Below are 25,103 nucleotides of genomic sequence, written 5' to 3'. Positions count from 1 at the left end.
CTTGGACAGGACCAAAAATGATGACCCAGGGTCCCATCTACAGACCTACACTTATCACAGGTGGGACAGACATTAGGAAAAATTCTATGCAGTCTGGTCTTGGAAAAATTAAGCCGATGGATAAATTTGAATTGAATAAGTTGAAGTCTGGCATTAATTGAGCACTTTTTGATCTTAAGCAGTGCTCTCGACCACAACTCATCAGAAATCTCCTCACCAGTGTCCTCAATCCACGCCTGTTTAATGTGGAGAGAAGGGGTTGCCACGGAGAAAAGGTCAACAAACCACGAAATTAAACGCTTGGAGGTAGGGAGTTCAGACATAAGGTCGGAAAAGTTATGTTGTGCAGGTATTGCTTCAAAGGAATTGATAGAATGTCTGAGATAGTCTCTAATTTGAAAATACCAGAAGAGATGGGCAGCGGGGAGGTCAAATTTAGCCTGGAGCTGAGAGAATGACGTAAAATGTTCGTTGATATAAAGATCCTTAATAGTAGACAGGCCCTTGTCCGCCCAGCGTGAAAAAAACATGTCTGCATGTCTTTGGACTGTGGGAGGAAGCCAGAGTGCCCGGAGAGAACCCACGCTGACACGGGGAGAACACGCAAACTCCGCACAGAAGGGCTCCCACGCCCGGAATCGAACCGGCAACCCTCTTGCTGTGAGGCGAGAGTGCTAACCACCACACCACTATGCCGCCCAAAATTTAACCAATGAAAAGTATTTAAAACTGCCTGTGACTAAACCTCCTAACGCCATTGGATCCTGAAACTGTCGATCAAACCTCCTAACTCCCCTCCCACCCTTCTGCCATATTTTGAAGGACGTAAACAAGAGGAGCAGAGACAAACAAAGAGGAGTCGCGGAGATTGTTGGATTTCCCTGAGGTAAATAGCTCAAAGTGTTTTCATATAAGGCTTGGGTGGTTACAAATTCAGTTATATTACAAAATAATATCTCTCAAAGACAGAAACTCAGATAGGCCCCAACAGGGGATACATACACACACTAGAGTGTGGCGATCCAAGCCCGACGGTACCCAACAGGTCAGGCCAGGTTTGGTCAGAAATGTAGCTATAAATTGTATTTGGGCTCGGGTTGGATTCAGTCAGCTTTCAGTGAAAATGTAGTGTAAAAATAAATAAAATCCTATTGTCTGTCCTGTTTATTGCTTGGGCACTGTTATTGACGTGACAACACCTGAACATAACACATACAGACACACATTGGCTGTTTGTTTCTACCTCTCCCCTCTTTGGAAGTCTCGGACCTCCAGCTGCCCACCTCCGCCTTGATTAAACGCTGAAAATAAAAGAGGGAACCGTGGGACCTCCCGCCTCAAACACGGAGGTCTTCCTCTCCGCAGCTGAGCACCCACGGCGCACGCCCGGCCTGTTAAATAGCCTGTAACCACTGTGTGACACAAACTCAGTGCTTTGGTCATTAAATAATGTCGGGCTCGGTTCGGGTTCGGACAGAAATATGCTGCCCGTGCCGCACTCTAACACATATACACACAAACACACAGAAAACCGGACATTATCATCAATTTATAAAAAACCCCCAGATGCCCCGGACGGGACGTGAAAAGTGGACATGAGGACGTTTGGTCAGCCTAACACACACACACACACACACACACGCGTCATAATTTAAAATATAAATCTATTCGAATCTCGTTTATAATGTATACATTTTTGTATGATAATTTACCAATGTTTTACCAATGTTATAATCATTTTAACATACACACTGAGTATTAATGTTCATTATGTGTTTATTGTTGGTTGGCAGGTTTTCTATGTCTATGCATTATTTTTATTTATGGCATTATTTAATGTTGTGCCATTGTTATTTATTGTGCATTTTTCAATAAAAATATGTCTTAGAAAATATTCATTCAGTTTTGTTCACCTGCCAGTAGGCAGCAGTATTGAGCTAGAAATGTTGGTAGTTGCTTCACTCAACTGTAAAAGAATAACGCAAGCTGTTAATTGGAAACACTCTGCTGGCGTTTGCCATGTTAGACTAAATAAATAACTTTTTAAATGCATACAATGTTTAATTTACACAAATGCTGTAAAGGATAATGATTTATTTTGAGGCCTGAGACGCGGAAGTGGAGAAGAAGTGCTGGTGAAAAACGGTAGATTGTGACAGTGACGGCACAAAGCTTCTATCTCCACTTTCGTTGGTCACAAACCTCCTAACTCCACGTGAGCTTGATTTGGGTAAAATATTAATAAAGTAATGACACATTCAAATATCTGGCTATATTTAAAGACACAATACCAAGTTTGATGACGTTATGTCCAGTTGTTACAAAACCACCCGTTTTTTTTTTTTTTCATTTCCTGAAAAGGAACAGTTTTGGACATAGGAGGTTTGCACCCGACAGCGACGATAGGCAAAAGACAGCAACCCTGTCTGGTCTCACGGTGCAGCATGACGGGGGGGAGAGCAATCATGATTAGTCAGCACAGAAGATTTGGGGCACGCATAAAGCATTCTCAATAGTCATAAATTTAATACTGATTCATTTTTTAACAAATACTTAACTGATGTTAACTTTGCATTTTCTAAAATGTCTCTGTGGAGCTCTGGTGCCTGTTGCACTGTCCGTGTCTGTAATGACTAACAACCAGTCGAAGCTAAAATGTTGTCTTTAGCAACTGTGTGTTGAATGTGTAACCAGAACAAAAAGGGATTGTTCCTGTTGCCAAAGGTATTACTGATATGAGAAATAAAACCACAAGTGTTTCACAAGACATAGCGAAAAAGTATCAAATCGGAATTTGCAGAAGAGAATGAGACCTAGACTGACAGGTCCGTCACACAACGTCAGTACATAATATCCCAGTCTTTCCCTGTCTGACTTCATTCTCAACCTACGTTAGAAAATTGCTTGTCATAAAATAAACTCAGCAACATACCTTGAAATATGTATTTAGTCATTAGGGCTGAGAATGTCCGTCCTTTATATCATATAAAAAAAGAACGCCAAAAGTTCTGTACGACATCTATTGCACGTCTGTCCATCCTGGAAAAGGGATTCCTCCTCAGTTGCTCTTCCTGAGGTTTCTACCCCTTTTTTTTCCCCGTTAAAGGGTTTTTTTTGGGGGAGTTTTTCCTTATCCGCTGTAAGGGTCCAAAGGACAGAGGGATGTTGTATGCTGTAAAGCCCTGTGAGGCAATTGTGATTTGTGATATTGGGCTTTATAAATAAAATTGATTGATTGATTGAAAAGTTGTTTCTTTTACTACTACTTTATATTACTGAAGTCTGCTGCTAAATTCAGTATCATGTTTTGCTCAGAACACTTTTTAATAGATCAAAATTTTTTAAAAACTGTGTCGTTAAAGCAGACGAGCGAAGGATTAGCTGGGAAACATCACATTTATTTACTTTACATGGAGCTACAGTTAATACTGAATTATGTTAAATGATTTCCGAATGTGTTAGTATCTCTTAATAGGTCATCAGAAACCATAAATCATCTTTAAAAGGAGCAGATGTTTACCTTCAGCTAGCTCAGGCCATGTTACCCCCAATTTCCACATACTCTGTCTGCGCCGTGTTGCGCAGCGCCGCAGATGTGGAGCGACCGACGGCACGTACCCTCGCCTACTGGATGCGTTTCTGGAGTGCCACGCCACGCCGCGTAGCAGAGCCGCAAGCTCACGTAGGAACTGCGGAATCACGCGATAAAAAGTAATTGATAAAGTGTGACCCAGACCAAAACAATAGTTCATTCAGAAGGAGAAAGAGAGAAAACAAGTTGTGCAACAGGATGTGACGTGATTTTTAAAAAATTGAGAATTTACAATCCATAGTCCATGCATTATGTTGTCATATTTTGAAATTTACCGGATGCTGTGTGCATTCCGTTTCTGGTTTGGTGTGATCTGAGCTACGTGGTTTGACACGCTATGGACGCGCAGTCGCTAAAAAATAGACCTGGCGCGTATCTCCGACAAAGCGGAGGGCTGTGGCACTTCTGGGACTCTGTAAACAAACTGTTTACTGAAAATAGCCGGTTCCAGCTCAACGCCATAGGGACCTGGGTTGGAAGCCGGAGGGTCGCCGGCTCAAGTCCCTGTCTGTACCAAATATAGAGGGTGAACTGGTAGCTGGAGAGGTGCCAGTTCACTTCCTGGTCACTGCCAAGGTACCCCTGAGCAAGGCACTGGACCCCCCAACCGCTAAGGGCACCTGTCCATGGGCAGCCCCCTCACTCTGACATTTCTCCATTTAATGCATGTATAGGTCCTGTTTGTGCGTGTGTGTATTTCGGGCCTGTTTCTATATGTATGATAACGGAGTGAAAAAAATAGAATTTCCCTTCTGGGATTACTAAAGTATACTAAATTAAAATTAAAATTAAATTTAGTCAAGTGTAATGCATTTAATGTGTTTTAAAGAATATGTGTTGCTTCCTAAGTTATTAATCCTTATCATACTTTGAAAATACATTTAAAAGAGTAAAGTCTGACACCTTCTCACATCTAAAGACAGTGTGTCATGAGTAAGAGAGCTTTTAGCCACAGAAAAAGATTTTGCAAAGACTGGGGATCTTGCAGGGTCACTGTTACCAAGATTTTTAGCTTCAAAAAGAGAAAAATGGACAGAAGTTGATGCAGCCTTCATAATCCCCAGTGAAAAGGCCTATGCTATATGCTATGCTATGCTAGCTAGCTAACCACTATACCCATCCCAAACAAGGTAACTCATAAGTTAACATGAGCTACTATATATGATCTATGATTTCTGAACATATGGTCAGCTTGTTGGTTTATAGCAAACATGCCAGTAGCTAACGTTACCTTGCAAATAGCTATAGTGGTTAGCTAGCTAGCTATATCATATTTATTGGGAGGACATGTCAAAGAGGCACTCCTTTTCACTCCACAACTCCACTTTCCCCTTCTCTTCCTCGGTACAAGAGAGACAACACAGTCGTATCAGTGGCATAAATTATTGTTTTATTTTCCCTGAGCATGTTCCGCCTGCTCTCGCACTGTGCTACATTTCCTCCTAAACTATGGAAGTGAAGGAGTGGAGCTTGAAATCTTCAGCTGAGATGTATGGTTAGCTCATAGGCTGATAGCAAACATTCCAGAAGCTAATATCAGCTTACAAGCAGCCTTGTTTGATATGAGGACAGTGGTTAGCTAGCTGGGTCAGTATATGAAAACGTGCCATTTCCCATTCTTAATGTTTGATTTTCAAAGTACTGTTTTAAAATTATTTATGCCCCTTTTAGGATTAAATACATCCTTACCTATTAGAAATAGGTGCTGTGCCATCTCAGGCTATCAAATTTTTTTCATTTTTTTCCACATTTAATAAACATGCATATGTGTGTTTTGTCAACCCTGTTACGATACACCAATTAATGTTTGAAAATGTTTTAAATGCATATTTACAACAAATCTGATATACTATGAAGGATAAATCTCCCTTTGTTACACTGAGTATGTTTGTACAGTGAGAATATTGAGGTGTTTATGTTTTATCCATGGATGAATATGCTCATTTGCAATTGACACTTTCACAGCATCTTTCTTTTTAAAGGACAACTTAGGTATTTTTCAACCTGGGCCCTATTTCCCCATGTGTATGTGTGCATATGATTCATAGGTACAACTCGTTCTAAAAGTTCAGTATTGAGGGAGGCGGATGCACCCGGGAGCCACGAAACGAGCTAAAATGGTAATGGGGGCAAATGCGTCCCGTATAAGTTTGCGCATTAAAAGTGCTTTTTTTCGCCACTGACTGGTTCAGATCGCCAGTGCTATCTCTGTAGATAGCATACTAGTTTTTCCCTTACCTCTGGACTGTGTGATGTCACGAGCTTTGCTCCACTGTGTCTGTAGCTGTCTCTACTCGTGGGACAGCTGTTTTCTTGAGGAAGAGGTGTTTCGGGATTGGATGTCTTCTCTTCTTCGGCTGGCAGTAGTCATCTTGGGAGAAGTGAGCACTGCAGACCCGATGGTTAGCATCCATTTGTAGCACAACTAGCCACAACTTCAGCATCGCGCCGTCTGACAAAGGCAGCCTATGAAAGCTGTATGGGGTGTTGCGTGACATCCTGTTCTTGCGTTCGGGAAAAAGGCCCATTTATTTGAGCACTCCAAAAACTCCGGTAACACTCCAGGGGGTAGCACGTAAAAGACTCCATCCCAAACTCTGACTCTTCTAGCGTAACACACACACACTTCATACACACATACTCACTTACAGTACCCAGCGGGGCAGCCCTCCCCCTCTCTGCTCCAACACTGACTGACAGCTGACTCCACTCATAGCACTGGCGATTTGAACCGGTCAGTGGCGAAAAATGCACCTTTAATGCGCAAACTTATACGGGACACATTTGTCCCCGTTACCGTTTTAGCTCGTTTCGCGGCTCCCGGCTACATCCGCCTCCCTCAATACTGAACCAATTTTAGAACGAGCTGTACCTATGAATCATACACACATACACATGGGGAAACAGGGCCCAGGTTGAAAAATACCGAAGTTATCCTTAGAATATGGAAACAAAACAATAATACCCACATTTCGTTCTGTGGATTACTGGTTTCTTTTACTTAACAGATAAAATGAGTTGATTTGACATTTGTATTTTCATTTTTTGAATTATACTAGAATATTATACAAGTAACAGGGCTGACATCTCAGTAACAGGGTTGACAACAGTTACCATACTGCTAGTTTAAGTTGCAGCTTTGGTTGCAATGGAGATAATGGGACATTCATAAACCTTAAATTATCATCATTATAAATCATTAACCTCATAGCTGAGAGGGAATTCGTACAAATTCATAGAAATTGTGCACTTGGTGACAAGTTTTTGAAATTTGGCATGGTGTTAAACTTGGTGGAGAGGTATAACATGGTCCAACATGGAACCCATTACAGTCTGGAGCAGATCCAAATCTCCGGTGAGGGCCATATTGAAATTTGTGGCTATCCCAAATTGGTTTTTGAAAACCTTATACCCATACCTTACACTATGCCAGATTTCAAAGTATATAAGAAAGTATATTTTCATGTACTCGCAAAACCATACTTTTGTCAACCCTGTTACGTCAATCCTGTTACGCTAGAATGGTAACAGGGTTGATGGTAACAGGGTTGACGAAAAGTGTTCTTGGCAGCCATTACTAGCCATGTGGTGAAGGTCATGAGACCACATGGTGTGCATTCATAAAGGCTTAAATCATGTTATTTATGTACATTAAAAAATTTTAACAAATATCTTTTTACGTGTCCTTTTGTGGAAACAGGGCTGACACAATAAGCTCGTCCCCCAGCTAAGCTTGTCAAACATTATATAACTCTAAGAAAAATCCTGAAAAGAAGAGGACACTTATTTGTCTTTTCACCAGCATGTTCACAAAAGGAAGCTGATTTCACTCCCAGGAAATGATGCAACTTTCGGAGCAGTCCATTATCTCAGAAGGGGTGTTTCCATTAAAAGTAACAGGGTTGACGACTACCTGAGGATCCGACTAAAGTGATGTTTTTTACAACATAATAAAACCCATTCATGAGTAATGAAAGGACACTTGAGGCTATATATATAAGTTTATGTTTTTATGATAGTTTGACTTTTTTGGGCCTTAATAGCTAGTAAAAGTAGAACAATCATATTGAGGGACAGGCCATTTTTACAGCTTTTGAATGATGCTTCATACAAAAAGGTGTTTAAAACTCTTTGAAAACAAATGAAATAAACTTTTACATTGTTTTAATGTTACAAGAGATATCATGGAAAATAAATTCTAGAATGATTATAGTGTATTTATTGTTTATTGACATTTATAGCACAGTTTTGTTCAAGGGACACAAAATGACACGTTTTCGTATAATGACCCAGCAAGCTATAGCATAAACCATACTCCCAATTAATTTTGAAGGCTGCAACTTCTGCCTATTTTTCTCTTCTCTTTGATAATAGTGACTGAACTAGCCTCCTCAATGGCAGGATCCGTGTAACTGCATCTCAGAGGATCCCTAAGGACATTTCCATATGGTACATTTTTTGTGCAGGCCACATTTTTACTGTGTTTCAGGTGTTTTTCACACAATGTGACCAAGAATGAATTTACATTTTTAATTTAGTTTCAAAGAACTTAATAATAAAAATATAATGGTAAAAAATGTCATACCACTTATATTGTCTAAAAAAGCCAAATGGTTATTTAACACAGGCCGACCTATTTCAGTTAATCCCCATTTTATTCATGATTATAGTTCAGAGTTTTTAGACTGTATGTAGCAACGCCCACATTTCTCATCATGCTTAGCGCTGGACCAAGATGTTAGTAGTTTGCAGTAAGTTTGATGTTTTATGTTCCTGAAATGATTTGTAGTTAATTTTAACTTGTTGCTACATTGTTTTCTGGCTTTTGATGAACAGATGGCTCCTGTTAAGATGTAACAGAAGACAGGCTTTACATACCTTAACATTAGGATTAAAACGATTCCTTGAGTAACTTGAATAATTTGATTACTAAAAAAAAGGTTTGCAGGTAGGCCTGTGTGAAACGAATTAGTGGCACAGGAGCTATTAATAGCCACAGCAGTATTTTTAATCGACATGTCTAATTAGTGATTGAGTGGGCACAGATATTGATATGCAAACTGATTGAAGTGTGTTACTGCATCCATTTATGTCTCACTGTGGGAGTGTAAACAAAGCTAATGCATATGTGCCTAAATCCACAATGACTGAGATATAGGTGCACATGATGCTTTATAAATCATACGCTCCTTGAGTTTAACATGCGGGTGTGAAGGGACCTTCAGATAACATTATCAAGCAGCAGGCGGGTCAGTGAGCGGGCTAAGGGTAGTCCTGAGCGGCGTCTCAATAACCATGGCAGCAGTGACGCTGAGTAACAAGCCTGCAATTATGTGACATTCTCCTCCAAAAATTCTAATTTAATATTTCACTGATGACATTACCCACTTCCTCTCCTTTTAAAAAAAGAGCTCACTTCTCCCTCTCATTGGCTGTAATGTTATTTTCTATCATTAAGTTTGAGCAAAGCCCAAATGTAGACTTTTTTGAAAACTATATAGTTTTCAAAAAAGTCTACATTTGGGCTTTGCTCAAACATATGATTTCTCAGTCATTTTTTTTCTTTAGCCACACAAATATATCTTTGTGTTCAACAAAGACTTAGGGTGCTCAAAGTAAAGAGATTTTAACCGTCGATTAGAGGTTTGGCCATGGGGTGTCTTTTTCAATTAGTACCTCTCTGTCTTATCAGCAGCTCTTCCAACTGTGTCTCCGCATCCAGGGCTTTTAAAACCATGTTTTTGTTTCTGTTTTTTTTGGGGGTGACAAAAAATATACTGTTTTCCTCTGCTGAGGCACTGCCCATGGTACTGTAATGTTACATGTAAAAATAAAGAAAATATAGTTTCTAATTTAACCACTGAGAGTCAAAAATAGATGTACAGAATATGTTAAAGTGTTATTAATTATAACTGAGTTATATAATTATTAAATATCATTTCAGTGGAATTTAATATAAACATTTGACTGACAGTGATGCAGCAAAACAAGCAGAAACAGACACTTCACACTTTTATTATTTATTTGTCCAGACCAGCAAACTGAAAACATTTTTAATAATAACCGACATAACCCACATTACCACACAACATAACAGTTTTGCTTTTTAAGCTTACCTGCGCAGATTCTCCCCCCAACACCGGTGAACATCCAGGGAAAGGACATTGAGATGGTGACATCTTATAAGTACCTGGGTGTTCATCTTAACAATAAACTGGACTGGACTAATCACGTAACAGCACTATACAGGAAAGGCCAAAGCAGACTCTACCTGCTGAGGCGGCTCAGGTCTTTTGGAGTGCAGGGGGCGCTCCTGAAGACCTTCTCTGACACTGTGGTGGCATCAGCCATCTTTTACGGAGTGGTCTGCTGGGGCAGCAGCGTCTCGGCTGCAGATAGGAAGAGACTGGACAAGCTGATCAAGAAGGCCAGCTCTGTCCTGGGATGCTCTCTGGACTCTGTGCAGGTGGTGGGAGAAAGGAGGATGACAGCCAAGCTGTCATCTCTGAGGACTAATGACTCCCATCTTCTGCAGGAGGAGACAGAAGCTCTGGAGAGCTCCTTCAGCGATAGACTGAAGGAATGCTATCGCAGGTCCTTCCTGCCTGCTGCTGTCAGGCTACATAACCAGCACTGCTCACAGTACTGCACCATGGACACTTTACTGACACTATGGACACCTTATGGACACCACAGCTGTCTGCTGTTTTGCACATACAATCACTTGCACTAGATGTGCTCCCTTTATCCACTGCTCATTTTCACTCACTGCTCCTCATTATTATTATTATTGTTATTTATTGCCTTTTTTTGTATTTTTGTACTTATTTTGCATGCCTAGTTTTTTAAGTTTTAAGTTTTTAAGTTTAAATTTTGAAATCTTTAATCTGACTCTTTCCCCTTGACTGCTGTAACACTGGAATTTCTCAATTATGGGATCAATAAAGGTGTATCTTATCTTATCTCTTATGTCTTAACACATTTTTCAATGTCCACTTACAAAGAAAAGCATGTAACACATGCTACAATGACTTTGTATTCATTAAGCAGCAATTTAAATATAATGCATTTTTAGGTGCCTTTCAGAGCACTCAAGGACACCTTACAAGACATAGTTAAAATAAAAAAATCAAGCAGCAATGTATCCATAGATCACAAGATCCCACAAGATGGCTTCCCTCCCACGTAACTGTTTACGTCACATGCTGAGCTACACATTTTGTTACTTGCTCACGCCCCCCCCCCCAATTGCCCCGAAAAAGGCGCATTCTGTATGAACAAAATTAGGTCAGGTGCATTTTGCCGCACTCCCTGATTTTGTTTTCATACTGCCAATGCTGAATAAAGACAGATTGGGCTTTCCTGCAAATTTGCACAATTCCTATCTAAAAATGGCTAATGGTTGATGAGGTCTATCTGACTGAAATATTGGGTTTTGTTTGTTTGATTTTTTTTTCCCCCCAGTTCTCATCATACACACACATACCTTGCTAAATCCTGCTTTGTAGTACAGGCCTCTGGTTAGCCAGCTCACTGATGGGAGAAGTTTGCCCAGAGGGCTTTCTGCCCGAAAGTGATTTCTTGATTAACTTTAGGGGGGAAAAATGTGGTTTGGGTTGAGATAAATTGCTGCCATGCCACAGTAAGCCTCTTCCATGTGCAGCAAGCTCAACAGCGACCTGCACTGCCAGCCCCTTGGTCTGCAAGAGGAGACACAATCAGGCCAGGAAAGAGAGACACAGGGCACGTCTTCACAAGGTTTAAGATGTTATTAGTTTTGCAGCATTGGCTCATACTTACTTCTCTTTCTGATGAGTTGCAATAGTCTCATCTTGCCAAACTGTGTTACAACTTCTTTTTTTCCCCTCATATTATGGTTACATGGCAGACCTACATAAATGCTAATAATAATCCAAGACGGAGCCTGACAAAGCTGTGGAATAGAAGGGCTAGATGCAGGGTTAGATGCAGCACTGTAGGACATCTATGGAGCCACTCTTCTCCCGGGGAGGGGTCTGTTCAGTTGAACATATGCCTGGTTAGCTCAAGCTAAACACTGATAATAATTTCTTTGTCATTTCTCAAAAACCAAAAAACAAAATCTGAATCCCAAAACTGACAACCCAAATGCCTACCCTGTCATGTTCATGTGTTTTTTGCCGCCAGTTTTGATTGTCCGCCCTGCCCTGATTAGTTTCATCTGTCCCTCACTAATCCTTCAATCTACTCATTTGTTCTCACTTCCACTTTCTGTGCTTTTGATATACAGCACTGCCTACATAAAATGTGCCAAATTATTAAACAGTATATTTAATCTCTAGTGCACCACTGACAACAGTTGCAATCACTTTTAAAGGCTGCTTTTTAAAAAGCGTTCATAGAAACCAGAGATGGGGACTCAAGTCATTGTGACTTGGACTCGAGTCGACTCAAGTCGCTGTTTTGATGACTTGACTTGACAAAAATAAAAGACTTGAGACTTGATTCGGACTTGGAAGTTAAAGACTCGGGACTTGACTTAAGACACAATGACTTGAATGACTTGAGTGTTATTCACATCATGTTTTCGGTTAGAATATAAAATTAATAAATTAATTTAAAAAATAATGTTGATTACCCAGTAGGAGCACAGGCTGAGAATGGCGTTGTCATGATTGGATCACTACCCTGTCAATCAGTCATGACCCCTCTACGTACCTTATGTGTTTATCGGAGAAACAGGCCCTCTTATATCAGATAGGCATCAACATGTCAGCGGGAGGGGTACTGAGAGTCATCGTCTTTGGCTTTTGGAATTACCATTATTACGGCAAAAGACGAACGGCACAGTGCAAGACATGCAGCATAAACATCTCGGACAGCCAGGCGACAACTTCAAACTTTGCTCGTCATTTGAAGAGCCATTCTGCCCAGTAAGTGCTTGTCAATTAGCTAATATTATCTGGTTAGTCGGTAGTTAGCTAACGTTAGCTTGATACGATACAGGGGTGGGGTGGGGGGTCGGTTTGGTGGAACTTGTTTTTTAATTTATTTGCTAACATTAACCCCAGAAAACGTGAGCGAACATTCCGACCGGTTCATCACAAGACCGGCTGTACGTTTTATGAACGAGCAACACAGGGTTAAATGACCTAAATGGGTGATTTTGGCCGCTGCCTTGGTTAGTGTGTGTGTGTGTGTGTGTGTGTGTGTGTGCGCGCACGCATGGGGGTCGTCCCTACAAAGTAAACATTGCAGCGATGAAGTCAATGTTTACTGACAGTTACTTATATCTTGTCTTTTCACTTTATTAAGATCAGATTCTGCAGGTAAAATTACAATAATAAGGTGACTTGACTTGGACTTGACTTGACTTGACTTGACATAACCTGTGACTTGACTTGACTTGACGTGCCCAAGAAAAAATAACTTGGGACTTACTTGAGACTTGAAGGTTAAGACTTGAGACTTACTTGAGACTTGCACATGTGTGACTTGGTCCCATCTCTGATAGAAACACTCACAGGAAACGCTTTTCTAAGCTGTTCTGGTTGGCTACCTGCTGTTTGCCAATAAATTGTATCAGAGACATTCAAAAATGTAGCTAGGGTGTAGGAGTTAATGTCAAACTAACTATTTTATCAAATGGCCCATTTATGGTCAACATAAAATAGAGAGATGGATGAAGCCTACTGTGCGTACTCTGCATTCATTTTGTCAGTATTTGTGAATGTTTTATGAAAGCTTACGGATAAAGATGACATGGAGCAGAACCACCAGAGATTGTGAGGGCAGTGTAGTGTAGTTCAAGCAAGATCCAACCATAGGAGACAATGCAGAAATTTAAAAAATGATGGAACAGAGCAAATCAGTAATGTAGTTAAAGACTTATCCGTCCACGTCAGGATGTAACGTTATATGGCCGCACATGCCACCGCTGTCTACAGCGCTGCCTCCGTTTAAAGGTATCATCCCCCACTGTTGCATCATTTATCGTTGTGTGAAACTTTTGACTCTGCCCTCAAGTGCCATCTATGGGTTGTGTCTATGCTATCATAAAGAACATATAGAAGTATGAGGGCAGTAATATTTATAATATCTGAAACAGATATATTTTCGGCTGGCAGAAGTGAAAATAAATCATGACGAACATGAAACATGTGGCTTATTTGTCACTTAAGCTTCAATTGAAGAAACTAAAAATAATAGCAGACAAAAACATCTGATCTGTGTGGACCAATCAGGCCCTCAAGAAGCATGCTGGGCTTTGAAGCCAAATTTTGTAGTGGCCAAACAATGGGACTGCAATTTCTGGGGTCTGTCACATGATGTCATTGGGTCCAAAAAAGACTTTACCCTCTAGATTTACATTGTGACAGAGACATCTATAATCAGTGGAGAAATTTTCGCTCTACTATAAATATTTAATCCATTCAGTCCAATAACATTTGGAAATTCTAAAAGAGCTGTCAGATGAAATGATTTTACGTTAGTGGAATGCTACACCGGAAGTCAGCTGGAAATAGAGCAATTTTGGCTTCATGCGCCACCAAGCAATTTTCATAGAACGAAGCCCCACTGCCAATGCTGTATTCAGGTCTCTTAATACATCCGTGGGATCAAAGGTGACTGTAACATTCCTTGAATTAATATATGAAACAAACATAAATGTCACATTTCCTTCATGTTTTCCACAGGGTTTGACCTGTGACTGTAAACATATGTTGTTTTAAGATGTTTGTCTCATCATTTTTCAGTCTGTTGTTTCTAAAAAAAAAAAAGAACCTTAACAATGGAGGAAAACTACAGTAGCAGAACAATAGCCTTCATAATCAGCCTCATCCTCTCTTACCTCCTGAATTGTTACTTAAACTTGTGATTAATATTTCTCATCAAGGAAAATGTATTGATGTTACATGACCTCATCAAAATCATGTACTGTGGATCCACAGTTCCGACATGACCTTCCAGTTCATCACCCGGTACTATCATGCCACCAGTGATCCTCAGACCCCAGTGCAGTTCACACTGCCTCTACACCGTGGACCAGGACAAATGGGTAAACTTACCATTACGGAATGCTGCTCACTGCTTTTAGGAAATAAAAAATGTCTTTGTCCAACAGCTGTCTAAAAAAAACTTTCCACATCCTGTTCGCCTTAGCTGGTGTTTCTTATCTAACTTCCTATTTCCTGTTGCTGAACTTCTCCCTCATTACCAGTCTCCATTAATGTTATTCATTGTCTTTCACTGCTTCCGTATTTATGTGGGAGAATAACATTTACTGCAGTTACAGCCCTAGTTTCACATTTATACCCATCAGAACATTTCAAAAAGGCGAGAGTTTATCTGGATTCAGGATGTACAGTGTAGTAAGTGTGTATTACATTAAGAAAAAAAAGAAAAAAAAAGATTAAATATTTTTTGCCTTTAATTGATAGGACAGCTAAGTGTGAGGGGGAGAGAGAGGGGGAATGACATGCAGCAAAGGGCCACAGGCTGGAGTAGAACCCGGGCCACTGTGGCAATGGCCTTGTATATGGGGCACCTGCTCTATCCACTAAGCCACCGGCACCCCAATGTATTACATTAATCTTAGTCACAGAAGTTGATGTGAGAATAAAAAGGTGGATAAACATTCAGACACAGTAAATGGATACTAAGCATGATGGATGTTTTGATCTATCATTAAGCCCAACAGTGGGTAATTCAACACTGTCTAATAAAAAATCTGTTTACATATTTCTGATTTGCTGCAGCAAATATGTTACGAGAAAAATGTAATGCCACCTGCTTTTCATAAACAAAATGTGCATTATCTTGTTGATGCACATTATTTTCTCCTCTGCAAATGGAAAGCTTTACCTCGGGAAATGTCAGGAGAGTTCAGAGCGTCAAACCATTAATGTCACACAACAGTGTTTGCACTGCAGTGTGTTTCAAGGATAAAACCCTGAGCCGCTTAGTCTGCCAAAGAAAAAGATGGAAAAGATGAGCAGTAGTGGACGAAATATTCAGATATTCTGCCTAAGTCAAAGTTGCAATACCAGTGTAGAAATACTCTCAAAGGTAAAGTCCTGCATTCAAAATTGTATTTAAGTTCAAGCGCAAAAGCGTTAGCATCAAAATATACTTAAAGTACCAAAAGTAACAGTACTCATTATGCTATCATATATGTGTATACTGTATGAATATCATATACCTGGATTGTATTTATTGATCCAATAATGTATTTATCACTTTAATGTTGTAGTTAGTAAAAGTGTTGCTAATTTCAAATGCTTCGTATACTGCTGGGTAGCTAATAATATATCATAATTTATCAGTTGATTTATATTTTGTATTAAGAATCTGAATATGCAAAGTAACTAGTAATTAAGCTCTAATAAGTCTTTAAAAACTCTCCAGCTAATTCAGAATGCAGCGGCACATGTACTGACAGGAACTAAGAAACAAGATCATATTTCTCCTGTTTTAGCTTCTCTGCACTGGCTCCCTGTAAAATCCAGAATTGAATTTAAAATCCTACTGTTAACTTATAAAGCTCTAAATGGTCAAGCTCCGTCATATCTTAGAGAGCTCGTAGTACCCTATTATCCCACCAGAACACTGCACTCTGAGAATGCAGGGTTACTCGTGGACCCTAAAGTCTCCAAAAGTAGATCAGGAGCCAGAGCCTTCAGCTATCAGGCTCCTCTCCTGTGGAATCATCTTCCTGTTGCGGTCTGGGAGGCAGACACCGTCTCCACATTTAAGACTAGACTTAAGACTTTCCTTTTTGATAAAGCTTATAGTTAGGGCTGACTCAGGCTTGCCTTGTACTAGCCCCTAGTTAGGCTGACTTAGGCCTAGTCTGCTGGGGGACCTCCTATAATACACGGAGCACCTTCTCTTCTTCTCTCTCTCTCTCTCTCTCTCTCTCCCTTGCTAACACTCATGTCCTGTTACTGCAACTTATTACTTACATCGCAGTGGTGCCTGGATAGTGTGACGTGTGTGCTTGTGCTGCTGCCGTGGTCCTGCCAGATGCCTCCTGCTGCTGCTGTTATCATTAGTCATACTTCTACTGTTATTATACACATATGATTATTATCACATATACAAGCCCGGTTCTAGGCAGGCACATATGAGGGGGCAGTCATAAATGTGAAGGGGGTGTAGAGGCAAAAATCGGCACCTGGAAGTGGGCCTTTAGACTCCCGGATTTGTCCTCCACTTGACTTCTCAATTGCCCTTTGATGTAGATCTGGTACTTCGGATTCAGCTAAGTAATACTCAAAGAAACACTGGAGACAGGCAGAGTCCGATGCAATCGAGTTTAATGTGTTCACAAGCTTCAACACATACAACTCAACGAGTCACGCTCCGGAGCAGGACTAAAAATCACTTTCAGTGCGTCTGCTTTTATGCTGGTGGAGACTGAAAAGAGTCTCCACCTCCTTCTGCTAATCCATCCCTCTTCAATGTAAAGCTGTTGGTGGCAACCTTTTTCTTTTTGTCCAATTGTGAACAGGCCCATTTTTAATGGTGTATCACTTTTGATTTGAGCCTGGAAGTTCCCAAATTTTCCACCCTTAGCTTCGCTTTTGCTTTTACTTTATTTTTTTTTAAAAACATGAATTTTAGGGACTTTCTTTATGCAGCCCCTTGTGCTCTCATGTGCTTTCATGCAGTATAAACCTTTAATGTGCATTAGGTAATACAAACATTTGGGTGTATGTGTGTTATCATTATACAAAACATGATAGGTTACGTGTGTTCTTTCTAGTATGGATACAATGTGAACTCATATTATGAATACTTTGTTATGTATGACAGAGTTTTAACACATATAGATGCATCTCACTCAGTGTTATAAGAACCTATGCATAAAACATGGTTATATGATGGTTATATGGCTTTATTTCTTGATCAAAGTATGCAGTATATCACTTTTGTTTGTTTGTTTGTTTGTTTATTTGCACTTATAAAAAAGAAACATTACACAGATAAGAAAGAAAATAAGACAAGATGTGCAGGAGAGGTCATAAAAAACCCGAATGGGCTTACAAGCGTCCCCCCCCCCTCCTAACAAGTAACAATTACAAAACTATATAAGCTTCGGACATAGGCTTACGTCTGAGCTTATACACACACACGCACACACACACACACACACACACAACACACTCAAATTAATGCAATAAATTATATCTCAGAATCATATGATACCTCAGAATACAATTAAATAGTCCAAAGATATATTTGAATGAAATAAGAATAAAACGAAAAACACAAATGTGTTAAAAAATCATTAAACTCTGCTTCAGCCTTCTTTTAAATGCAGATAATGTTGAGCATGTTTCACTTAGATGTTTTAAACTGTTCCACAGCACAACACCTTGGTAGATAAATGAAAATTTTGCAACAGCGGTTCTACAGAAGGGGATATGCAAATCATTCCTCTTTCTTGTGGAATAAGAATGATAATAAGAATTAAACTCAAAATAATTATGAAAATGCTTGGGTAAAGAAAATGGAAAACATATAACTTTGTACATCAAGATTCCTGTTTGATACTTATTCAAATCGTAGATTGTTAGTATTTGTAATTTTTTAAACAGAGGTGTGGATGGAGCTAAATATAGAGAGTTAGTGGCAATTCTTACAAAGGATTTTTGGAGTCTATGAATTGGTTGTAAGTAAGAAGGATAAGTGCTAGCCCAGATTAAATTGCAATAAGAGATATGAGAATAAATTAAGCTGTAGTACAAGGTTAATAAAGTACTTATTTTTAAATAGGGTTTAACCTTTTTTATGATACCTAAGGATTTTGAGACCTTCTTGCACACAAATTCACAATGATTCCTAAAACAAAGTTTCTCATCAATATTGACACCTAAAAACTTTGTTGATGAAACATTGGAAAGTAAGTTGTTATTAATATAAATGTTAGTTTTTTCTGGATTGTAATTCTTATTCTTGTTCTTAAAGATGATGAAATTAGATTTTTTGACATTAAGTGATAATTTATTTAACTGAAACCACTGAGCAAATTGAGTGAGCCCAGAATTTGCCTTATCAATAAGTGAATCAATATTACTGTCAGTAGCAAAGAGATTGGTGTCATCAGCAAATAAGATAGGTGACAAAATACTTGACGCTTCTGGTAAATCATTAATGTATATCAAAAACAACAAAGGACCCAAAATGGACCCTTGTGGAACTCCACATTTCAGAACATCCCGCTGTGACAGTTCATCATTAAAAATGACATATTGTTCTCTGTTGTGCAAATAATTTTCAACCCATTGCAGAACGTTATTTTTAAAACCATAACAAGACATTTTTGATAATAAAATTCTATAATTCACAGTATCAAAAGCTTTTGATAAGTCTAAGAAAATTCCTAGAGCGTATTCATTTTTCTCGAAAGCAGTTGAAATCTTTTCTCTAAGATGCAAGAGAGCCATATATGTAGAACAATTCTTTCCAAAACCATATTGGTGCTCATACAAAATATTATTGGCATCCAGATGCTTCAAAATTCTAGCATATACCAACTTCTCAAGTATCTTAGAAAAGCAAGGGAGAATTGATATGGGGCGATAATTCGAAAATACAGATGGATCATCGGCTTTAAACAGTGGGGTGACCTTGGCAAGTTTTAAATCTTGAGGAATAATACCAGATTCAAGTGATAAAGAAAAAATAAATGTTAAAGGAACAATAATTGTGGGTGCAACTTTTTTAATCAGATAGGCTGTAATTTCGTCATGGCCAGCAGAGGAGTTTTTAAGGTTCTTGATGATTTCAAGTATTTCTGAAGGCTTTATTGGTTCAAAATTGTTTAAGGAAGGATAACCTTCATTTATAAAGTTAGAAGGAGAATCATGAACATTTTCAATATGCTTTGCAAGACGTGGTCCCACATTTATGAAGAAATTATTAAATTTATTAGCAATTTGTGTAGGCTCTGTTATCGTTAGTGTGCCATCCTGAAATGTAGCCTGGGATGGAGTAGAGGAGTTTTTCTTGTTGAGTAATTCTTTTAAAATATCCCATGTAGATTTTGAGGTAAATAAATGGGTAAATAAATCACTATAATAATTACGTTTAGCATTTCTAATAAGGTGATTATATTTATTCCTATAATTTTTGTATGTAGCACAATTTAGAGGACTAGGGCTTTGTAAATACCTTCTATATAACTTGTTTTTCTTTGAAGTAGATTTCCTAAGTTCTACAGTGAACCATGGTTTGTTAAGGTGTGCGGAGCTTCCTTTGCCTTTAAAAATAAAAGGAAAACATTTATCAAAAACAGAATAAAACTTTGCATAAAAATTGTTGTAAGCCATATTCACATCAGAAACTTCATACACTGTTTCCCAGGACATATTTGCTAATAAACTTGAGAAGTTGTTAATGTTATTTTCATTGAAACAACAAGTTCTCTTTGATTTCTTTGTAAGCTGTTTGTTGAGTATAGAAGAAAACTGAAAAACAGGAAAATGATCAGAAATATCTGTATAAAGGATACCAGATTTTATGACATCAATCAAAGCATTAGTAAAAATATTGTTTTACTGGACTGAGGAGTAATTCTTACACTACAGGGGCATCATGCTCCAGCACATTTTGCCATAGGTAGAGCTGACAAATAAAGGTCACTCACTCACAGGATGTGGGGACGCTGTGTGAGTGCCCTATAGAGGGTGTCAAAGCACCGTGGTCTCAAATGTGCTCACCGCTTGTTTTGTTGTTGATAACAGTGTTTTCTACATGGAACTGGGTTGTTGTTAGCTGTGTGTCTAACCCCCAACCTAAAGAAATGGATTGCACTTTGTCAGGCCTCTACCCTAAGACCTGTCCAACTTGGGTGTCCCACCTGAAGACTAAGCTCCTGCTGGTATAGCTCTTAGGGTCACTGAGGCACACAAACCCCCTGACCACAATAAGGTGGCAATCCCTCAGGGAGGAAAACTGAAAAATAAAATCAAGAAAAAATAAAATAAAAATTAAGAAAAAATAAAATAAAAATATCCTTCATCCAGGCACAACCAACATCTTAACATTTATCTTATTGGATGCCATTAGGCATCTATATGAAATTAATTTGAACCTAATAATAACAATAACCTCACTATAGCCAGTATTTACCAAAGCTAGTCTTATAAAAAAAACTTATCAAACTAACAGAACTAACAAACACAACAGATATAGGCTAGAGCAGAACATTTTATATATTTTTTGTTTTGTTTTGTTTTGTTTTGTTGTTTTTTGGGTTTTTTTGTTAGCAATTTAACAGATTTCTCCTTACTCAACTCTCCTTTGAGCTGCTGAAAGCTGCAGGAGTGAAAAGTTAATAAAAGCTTTGTAAAAAAAAAAAAAAGCTGTGATTATCAAAAAACAGCGTGCAGAACTAGAGGCTGGGCGGGGCTTTATGTAGGGGTCTGGCACACACAGGGCATTTGTCCTCAGTATGTGACATGCAGCAGGCACTCATCTCTCGCTGTGCTTGTGTGATTGAAGAAACGTTCACACTGACAGGCTCACTCTCTATGCTCACACTTTGTTGTTAATTATATATTAAGTATCTCACGACACGAGACGCTACAACGAGTTTAACGGAGCTTCACTTTACTGCTGCATTCTGCCTCACTGAGACTGAGTAACCTGACGCTGATGCATCTTGGCTCATTTGCATACTAAATAGTGATTGGGTGTTTACTGGGGGGAGGGTCTCTGCCAACTGCAGACTGTAACGTTAGATCACACACAGCCGGCACACAGCACGGAGTAGTGCGGAGACAGATGAGAAAACTTTTCAGTTTTGTGCCTTTTTCGGCGGATTTGATTTGAGGGGGCAAGACATTTGTTTAAGGGGGCATTGCCCCCTCTTGCCCCTGCGTAGAACCGGCCTCGCACATATATGTACTATCAGATATTAATATATACTTTCAACATATTAACAATATTATTACTTTAATTAATGTTGTTGTAAGCTATTATCATTACCGTCTGTCCTGCATCTCTCTCTGTCTCTCTTTCTGTCTCATTGTGTCATATGGTTTACTGTTAATTTATCATGTTGATCTGTTCTGTACGACATCTATTGCACGTCTGTCCGTCCTGGAAGAGGGATCCCTCCTCAGTTGCTCTTCCTGAAGTTTCTACCATTTTTATTCCCGTTAAAGGGTTTTTTTGGGGGAGTTTTTCCTTATCTGCTGCGAGGGTCCAAAGGACAGAGGGATGTCGCATGCTGTAAAGCCCTGTGAGGCAAATTGTGATTTGTGATATTGGGCTTTATAAATAAAATTGATTGATTGATTGATTGAGTGATTGACAGTGTCTAGGCACCAGTTCAGTTTAACAGTTTTGACTCATGCAGGTCCTGAGGAACAAAAGCTGTCTCTCATGGCGGTCAACGGAACGAAGACTGTGTTGGTGGCAGCTTATCAGGAGCACCGCACAGGGCAAAAAGAGGTCAGTAAAGAAAGCAGAGCAACAATTCAACTTTTACTCCCTGTGGACAAAAGGCCTGTGCACACTGAGTCCATTTTTTTTCCCGAACATCTGAGGAAACAAAAAAAAACTCATACAGAAACCTTGCACACTGAGTCCGGTGCGTTTTATTGTTCTATTCATTGAGCAAATTTGCAAATATGAGACAAAATAAAAACACACAATAGTGGAGTGTTATAAAAATTATGATCACACTGTTTATTCATGCTATTATTTTGTACAAGTCGTGAAGAATTGTTCCTGTTTCGTACCGCAACACTGCAACATCAGCAGACTCCTCAGTTAAGGTTAAAGGGAAATTTCGGTTTATTTCAACCTGTCTCCTATCGTCCTAAATTTGTTTCAAGTGACTAGTGACATAAAAATAATAGTTAGCATGTTAGCCATTAGCCTAGATACAGCCAGGGCGCATAGTAGCGTCAGACCTGTTAAAACCTAAGTGAACGGGCATACTTCAAGTGCAAAGTTAGTCCACTAAACAAGCTTTTTTTCCACAAAGACCGCCTCATATCGTTAGGATAAATGTCAGAGAACATATAGAAAACGACATGTAAACGTGTTGTCTTACCTTACCGGTGTGGTGCCATGTTTGTTTACCATTTAGCTCTGCTTTCCAAAGCGCGGCCGAAATATCGCGAGAACAAGCAGCGATCTCATACCGTGCCTGAAATCTCGCCAGCTCTAGATAAAGCCCAGCTGGATACTACTCCAGGTGGAGGTGTCTCATCCTCGGTCACATCCAGACCTTGAAAATAAGGCTGCAACCGGTCCCATTCCTTGCAACAGAGGCATTCCTCTTCTGTGGGCACAGCATTCACAGGTACACCACCAATCTCCAGAGCTACGCAGCCTTGCAGCAGCCATTCCTCCTCTCTCGTCCTCTACCTGTTGTGCCTCTCTCTCTCTCTCCTCCTCCGTTCTTCAATTTCACGAAGCTCTTCGTCAGTGTATTCTGGCTCAAATAAATAAGGGTGGCCATCAAACTCTGCAAAATCAAATTCCTCCTCCACAAAGTCGAAGTCTGGCAAAAAGTCAGCCATTATTCTATAAATCTTTCATAAAATAAATGAATGAACTTTTCAGGCTACTGTCCGGTTCTGCCTTCCAGCTGTTGCTGCTTGTTCTCACGAGATTTCAGGCACGGTATGAGATCGGTGCTTGTTCTCAGGATATTTCGGCCACGCTTTGGAAAGCAGAGCTAAATGGTAAACAAACATGGCACCACACCGGTTAAGGTAAGACAACACGTTTACATGTCGTTTTCTATATGTTCTCTGACATTTATCCTAACAATATAAGGCGGTCTTTGTGGGAAAAAAGCTTGTTTAGTGGACTAACTTTGCACTTGAAGTATGCCCGTTTACTTAGGTTTTAACAGGTCTGACGCTACTATGCGCCCTGGCTGTATCTAGACTAACGGCTAACATGCTAACTATTATTTTTATGTCACTAGTCACTTGAAACAAATTTAGGACGATAGGAGACAGGTTGAAATAAACCGAAATTTCCCTTTAAGGGAAGTTCAGTACTATATCTGTAAGAGGAAGTAGGAGAAACCGAGGGTCGGAGACAGGTCGGGAGCATGTCATCTGGAGGCCAGTGTGACAGGGTGTCACACCAACTGAAGACGGTTGTTATCTATGAAGTCTGTACTTGATAGATTAGGAGAAATGAAACGGTTGAACTTCAACGCCCACCTATGCTGTATAAAAACTTGCAGTTGATGCTCCTCATGGAGCCTTTTCTCTGTAACCTCATCTTGTGTGTTGTACTGTGAAACGCTCCTTCTTGTACAAGAAAATAAATTCTGTTAAACTCTGATATTTCGGCTCCGGTCTCTGTTGCTTTAAGGGTCATTACGAAGTAATTCTTTTGACATGGAGAGACTAACTATAGTTAGTCTGATTGTTGCCACTGTCTCTTGGTGTCTGGCATTTGGCACTGCTGCTGGAAGGGGCTGAGCTGTCCTCCCTCTCTGTCTCGACACTTTAGCCATCTCTGTCTGTGTGCAGTCCACACCCTCCTCGTCATCATCATCCACCTGAATATTTCTATCTGACCTGTTGAAAGTTGGCTATCTGAGCTTTGAAAGGATACTATTCGACGCATTCCTCTCTCTTGTCGCAGATGTTTCCCACCGCTACATATTTTTTGACACAACAATTCTCTAAAGGCTTTTGGCAAATGCGAAAAATGCATAAGAATTTAACCTGTTATGAAAACTTTTAAGACGGATGAAAGTTTCGGACTCAGGGCTGAATTCACAAAAGGATTGCGTGGCTTTTGCGGCCACTAAACCGGTAAAAATTGAGCAAACAGATACGGTCTAATTCACAAAGCACGCGCAGAGGGTGAAATGCTCCACTAACTGCGCTGCCAAGCAGATTGCGACTCGGTGCACCGGTGTTATTTGTACGTATTTAAATGAGGTAATATGCATATATTTGGCGCAAAAATTGCCCCTTTCTATGCAAATGAGCCTCACTGATAAACAACATCTAATTCACTAACACCAGCGCTAATAGTCACACGCAGTTTGAGTGAAGTAAATAACGTCTTTAGAAAGCTGGTGTAAACTGGGTGCTCCTCTGTGGAAGCCTCTCGCCCAGACTTTCCAGTGATTGTGGCAGCAGTGATCATCTGTTAAATCAGTCTGTAAATAATATTTTGACATTATTATTATTATAATCATTATTAGCCTACTTTAATGGCATCCGAAGATACTGATGCGTTGAACAGGTGACAGTCTGCAATCGTTCTCAAAACGCACTTCTGTCACGCACTTCAAAAGCAACTTTCAATCATTTATTTTACAAAACGGGGAAAACAAACGTGAACAGAAACAGTTCCATAATTCATATTAAATTCAAAAGATAATGAAAAAACAGCTACAAGTGAGAGGGAATAGTGATAAAGTGGTCAAACTTGGTCAAATCCACAGCCTCAACCCATCTGACACTGTTAGACTGACTCACCAGCAGACATGACTACATGAGGGTATACAGTATTCAGTACTTTGCCAAACAAA

At 39.6% G+C, this 25,103-nt stretch overlaps 1 protein-coding gene across 1 annotated transcript in view; it reads left to right on the top strand.

Moving 5' to 3' along the window:
• LOC144462723 (uncharacterized) overlaps window positions 1-25,103 on the top strand; it is a 47,876-nt gene that overhangs the window by 9,320 nt on the left and 13,453 nt on the right. Inside the window, exons 4-5 of the mRNA XM_078166890.1 lie at window positions 14,524-14,630; window positions 21,942-22,036. Of these exons, the coding sequence (XP_078023016.1) occupies window positions 14,524-14,630; window positions 21,942-22,036 (202 nt within the window). The remainder of the gene's footprint in view (window positions 1-14,523; window positions 14,631-21,941; window positions 22,037-25,103) is intronic.

Source organism: Epinephelus lanceolatus, chromosome 4 (genome assembly GCF_041903045.1).
Source record: "Epinephelus lanceolatus isolate andai-2023 chromosome 4, ASM4190304v1, whole genome shotgun sequence".
In the NCBI taxonomy this organism is placed as follows: Eukaryota; Metazoa; Chordata; class Actinopteri; order Perciformes; family Serranidae; genus Epinephelus; species Epinephelus lanceolatus.
The sequence above is the reverse complement of the archived record's forward strand: the minus strand, read 5'-3'. Positions and strand labels throughout refer to the sequence as shown.